We start from the raw sequence: 5,510 nt of genomic DNA, 5'->3' as shown, positions 1-5,510 counted from the left end.
AAATTCAAAATTCAAATTCAAAATTCAAATTCAAAATTCAAATTCAAAATTCCCAAATTTCACATTTCAACTTTCCGAATTTTAAATTTCAATTTCCCGAATTTCAAATTTCAATTTCCCGAATTTCAAATTTCAAATTTCAAATCATATCGGGAAGTTATACATAGGCTCCTTTTAGGAGCGAATGCATCAAATTTCATATTTTAAATTTCAACTTCCCGAATTTTTGTTTTGTTTTTATCAACTTCCCAATTTATCGGAGAAGTTATTGTAATCATCCAAAAAAATGAAATAATTAAAATGTCAAATTTCATGAAATCTTTACGTTTAATGACTAATAGTAGTATTCTAGACAGTTTTTGAAAAAATGTCCGTGTGTGTGTCTATGTATGTGGAATTTTCTGTCGTTCACAGTTTTTCTTGAACGGCTGCTGCGATTTGGATGAATGAGGTCTCGAATGAGAGGTCTTTAGGTGATCTGGAGCTGATTAGTTTTTGGGATCATTTCCCCACCCGCTTCCAAGATATACGCGAAAATCTTCGAAAAATTTTCGCTCAAAAAACGTTTTTTTGCGAATATCTCGAAAACTAATCGATACGTCAAATTTTCTAAAGGCACTTTTACTGGGCATTTTTTGAGCTCTACAAAAAAGGTTTGTTTGAAACGCAACCCAACCTCTCCAAGACCAAGGTCGACAAGCTCGGCCAATTACGAAAATCATCGGTCTTTTCCGGGTCAACGCTCAGGTCTAGTAGAGTCACCGTAAATCAACGCGAGTCAGTATAAAACGTTCGGCCAAGTAGTCAGTTTTTGATTAGATTTCAACTCCGTATTTGAGTAACGCGCAGAGTGTAGACATTCAGTACATTAACGTCTATTAGCTCGGCGATAAAAACTCATTAAAAAGAAAATCACGTCATTTATTAGCCATTTAACCAGTGACTCAACAGTGTAAAAACTATAAACAATTAAACCAACTCAGTACGATTAACTAGTGACAAGGTGTTTTATAAATTTGACAAAGCGTGGTTTGAACGCGAGAATAAATTAACGTTCATATTAGGTCAAGACTCTCAACAGTTATTTCACACTGACGATCCTCTAACCTCCCAATCCACCCTAAACTTAGTTCCTCACCAAACAAGGTTCTTATGAAAATTCTCGTAGATGCTCTACTTTTCGAGATATTGATACCCGTTTTTTTTCGAAAAAATCAGTTTTTTGGCAATATCTTAAAATCTAGGCACCACATCAAAATATTTGATTGGACTTTTTGATAGGTCTTCTCGAGCTCTGTAAAAAAAGTCTTTAGGAAAATTCTTGTAGGTCCTTCAGTTTTGAAGATATTTGCAGAATCTTCTTTTCAAAAATCCGTTTTTTGAGAATACCTGCATAACGCGTCGATACATCAAAATATTTCATTATTTCAAGTTAGAAGGAAATCGGGAAGTTGAATGGGTGACCCGTGAAGGGTCACATGAGTTAAATATACAAATTTCGGATTAGAGATGCCCGCGCCAGATTTTTTATTTATTTATTCATTTTAATATACTTGTCAGAGGCCTAGCGGCCTAATACAAGGGTTTACAGATAATGTATGGTAACAAGCACTGCTGTACGTTATTTTATTGGCAAAGTTAAAAATTTTAAGTTTTTCAAACGTTCTTGAAATTTTTCGATGGNTGTGATATCGTCTTGGAGTCTTCGGGCTCTCATGGCTTCTACTAATCTGGGAATTGTTTCCTTTTTGAAGGACTCTTCGCTGGGGGAAAAGTCTTCTGGGGTTCCAAATGGTGCCAGCCAGGTTAGAAGGCTGGTGTACCAATTCCGGGATAAGTCATTCTGCGCTGAGTCGTGTAGGTTCTTCAGTAGCATGAGACTTCGCTTTAGGTATCGGATATCATCCATTGCTTCAATTTTACCCCAAAGTTTCAAGGCTCTCTGTAGTACTTTGGATTCCAGATGATTTGCTCCGGTTTCCATCCTCAGCAGGTAACCAGGTGTGCTCCATGGGAGGATTAGGATAGATTTAAGAAAAAACCTCTGGAGTTGATCTATGTCATCGATGTGTTCAATCCCCCCGACAGATGAGCAGTAGAGTACGGTTGGTACAGCTACAGCATTGAACAGATTCATCTTCTGGCGCTAGCTAGTCATTTTCGTGGTGGCCATCGTTGTCCAAATTCAACTGTTTACTAATTTCGCTCTTGTGGTGAAGTGATCTAGTGCGTGGTTGAAGAAGCCGCTTGGGGTGAATGGAACTCCCAGGTATACGTATTTTTTGACTATTTCGAGTGACAGCCCTCGGTATCTCAGGGTGCGTAGCTTCGGTGGTCGTCCTCCTTTACTAAATATCATGACTTTAGTCTTCTCCGTGTTCAGTGTCATTTTGTTTAACTCGTCGTATTCAGCGAGAGTGTTCAGCTTATACTGCATGTCGACTATGTCATCTGATAACAGGAGTCCGTCGTCGGCGAATAGGAGTAGTTCCATCTTCTTTTCCACGTTTATGTGCTCTCTGCTTCTGAAGAAAGTTGCCATGTCGTGAAGTAGGAGAATGAACAGTATCGGGCTGAGAGGGTCTCCTTGGAGAACGCCTTGTGTAATGCTGCTACTTTTAGTTTTCTCATCACTGCTAATTCGTACCCCAGTTTTTGCATTGCCGTAGAAATTGCTAAGTACCTTAATGAGGCGAGTGCTCACGCCCGCATAGTCGAGCTGCTGCCAGAGTACTTGGTGATCTACTTCATCGAAGGCGCGTTTGTAGTCCACAAATGTGGCGAGTAGTCTTCTCCGTTTTACTGAGGGCCACTGAGACTTTAGCGTTAAGTGTGAAGACGTTGTCTTTGCAGCTTCTCTTTCGGCGGAAACCTGACTGCCCTTCGGGAAGAATGCCGTGGTTTTCGCTCCAGGTGTTCAGTCTGGCTGCGAAGACCGACTTAAAAATTTTTGGCAGCGTGTTTGCAAGGGCGATCCCACGGTAGTTGTTTGGATCACCTTTATCTCCTTTTTTTTGTGAAACATAACTCTTTCTGAGTTGGACCATCCAGGGGGGATTTCTCTTTTAGAGAATACCCGGTTGAATAGCTCCGTCACTGCTTCGATCATGTTAGGTATGAGATGTTTATAGAAGTTGTTTTCTATACCATCTGGCACTGGGCTTTTGCCGGCTTTCAGGTTCTTCAATACCTGCGTAATTTCTTGGCAGGATATATAGCTATCGAGCTCGACGACGTCCTGGCTTGCTAAATTCACGTCAGCCATAGGTGTTATAAGGTTGTTGGTAGTATAGAATTCCTCCCAGGTTTTGGCAGTAGTTGGACACTGCGTGAAAGGTTTCCTACGGAATTTACCTATTATCTTCCAGAATGTTTTCGTGTCGTTAGCTCTGAGAAGGTCGTCCTGAAGTCGTTTCAAGAAGTCTTTTTTTTTCTTTTTGACAGTTTTTATGCACAATTCACGTGTGCTTTTATATTCAGTTAGCGCGTCGTCCGTATGTGCTCTGCAGAGCTGCCGGTGCTCTGCGTTCAATTTCTTGCGCAGCAGTCGACAGTCGTTGTCATACCAGGGTTTGTCGTTTCTTTCGAACGTTTTGAGCTGCTTTAACAATGGTGCTAGCTAGAGTTGCGTCGAGCTCGGTGATCGTGGCGTCGGACGGTATTTGGAGGGTGGCGTTTTGTAGCTCGGCTTGGTATATATTTGCCTGTTGAGGATCCCATTTGGTGATTTTTTGCTTGATAGTTCGTCTGCTAGTTTTCTCTCTATACCCCCTCTCAGGGGTCAGTGGAGTTTCAATCGAGGAGAACTTGGATCGGCAGATGGTTTGAAAGACCTGCGCTAAGAATTTTAAAATCGACCACGATTTTCAAGGCTATTTGGTTTACCCAAGCGTAATCCCATGGTGCTGCTGCCCAGTGCTCCGTCGAAGGTTAATAAACCATGGGAGTCTGACCTTGAGCGCCCGTTTAGCGTTATCAGTCCTAATGATTCAAAAGCCTCAGTCAGCATTCTACCGTTCGCGTCTTCTTTATGATTTGCTCTCCTTCTAGCGTACAGTTGTGTTCCTTCAGTTATTTCGTCGTCGATTTGATTGAGTAGGCTTATCCGGCCATTCATGTTTCCGCCAACAATAAGTGGAGAGTCGCTGTAATTTTCTACAATGTCTTGGAGGAATTCTTGTAGTGCTGAAATCCTCTCGTCATAGAACCTACGGTCTATATATAAGCTCACAATTATTATTGCAGTGTTATGGATAGTTAGCTTGATTGCATGCCAAGTACTATTATTGTCAATAAGCTCTGCTTGCTGTGCAAGGGCTGGGTTGATCATTATTGCACGTCCCCCTGAGCCTCTTCCTCTATCTTTCTCTTTGGTTGCGAGGACTTCGATTGTCCTTATGTCCTTTAGTTGTTGCAGGAGATTGCTGATGGGGCTTAGAGCCCGGGTCTCCGAGAGCCCTATTATAACGCTGTTGGACATGATATTTGTTATCTCCTCCGCTGTCAGGTGATAATGGTTTCGAGTTCCATGGACGTTCCAGAAAATAATGCTCATTGTTGTCGAAAGGAATCGGGGGTAATAGGTCTGCTTTGCTCAGGGCTCCCTGAGGTTCGGCTTGCTCTCCTGCTCGTGTTCCGGAGTGAAGATGAACTGGGTTTGCTGGTGCTATCTGAATTGCAGGGTAATTTCGACGGTCTGTTTTGCTGTACATCATTTCTTTCTTTGGTTTTGCTTTCTACTAAGCCCTTATCCTTTACCCAGATGAATTCCTTATTGTTGACTACGACTTTGTTATGTGATATGCGGACGTGGTGTCCCTTGTTTCGTTCGCATTGAGCAAATTGGTTAATTTGCGCCTGCTCCTGCTACTGCTTTTTTATGCGGTCGTGGAAGATTGATATTGGTTTGCCGGTCAGCTTTGTTTTGGCTTTCATTACTTTGTTTTTGTCTTCCATGTTGCCCAGGGTGGCTAGAATTGTTTGCCTCCTTGATGTTGTTTTGATTGTGACTACTTTGTCGACTTTAGCATCCACATTTAGTTCGTTAGTTAGCCAGTCTTTTAGGTTATCGCAAGATGATATTTCTTCGTCGATTCCACTGATTATTATGTTTTTGCTTCGTTCCCTTCTCTCTCTACTTTCTTCATTCTTTTCCAGTAGAGCTATTTTATTTTTCAGCAACTGATTTTCACTGATGCAGGCCAAGATATCAGATGAAAGTGCTTCGACCTTCTGTTTTAGGCTGTTTATTTCCTGTATAGCTGTCCTAGTATCATTGAGCTCCTTTCTCATCTCTGCTATTTCTTTTGTAAGGATCTCTAATTTCTTTACGATCGGCTCGGTGTTAGGTCGTGTTTGCTTTAGTTGGATTTTCTTTGTTTTGGTTTGTTTTTTTGGAGTTGAGATATTGTTTTCATTATTTTCGTCATTTTCATTTGTTTTTTCATCGCTATTTTTACTATTGTTGGGGAAAGGGGAGTTTCGGAGTCTCAGCATATTCCTCAAAGTTC

At 41.2% G+C, this 5,510-nt stretch overlaps 1 protein-coding gene across 1 annotated transcript; it reads right to left on the bottom strand.

Moving 5' to 3' along the window:
* Window positions 1-2,185: 2,185 nt before the first annotated feature.
* On the bottom strand, window positions 2,186-5,292 carry LOC107044644. Its single transcript, XM_015266593.1, has 4 exons — window positions 4,939-5,292; window positions 3,567-3,704; window positions 3,077-3,433; window positions 2,186-2,881 (listed from the first exon to the last, which is right to left on the bottom strand). The coding sequence occupies exons 1-4, from the start codon at window positions 5,290-5,292 to the stop codon at window positions 2,186-2,188; spliced, it is 1,545 nt and encodes a 514-aa protein (XP_015122079.1).
* Window positions 5,293-5,510: the final 218 nt, after the last annotated feature.

This window comes from Diachasma alloeum, unplaced genomic scaffold (genome assembly GCF_001412515.2).
Source record: "Diachasma alloeum isolate Michigan unplaced genomic scaffold, Dall2.0 Dall_scaffold_00775, whole genome shotgun sequence".
In the NCBI taxonomy this organism is placed as follows: Eukaryota; Metazoa; Arthropoda; class Insecta; order Hymenoptera; family Braconidae; genus Diachasma; species Diachasma alloeum.
This window is presented reverse-complemented; position numbering and strand designations above follow the sequence as displayed.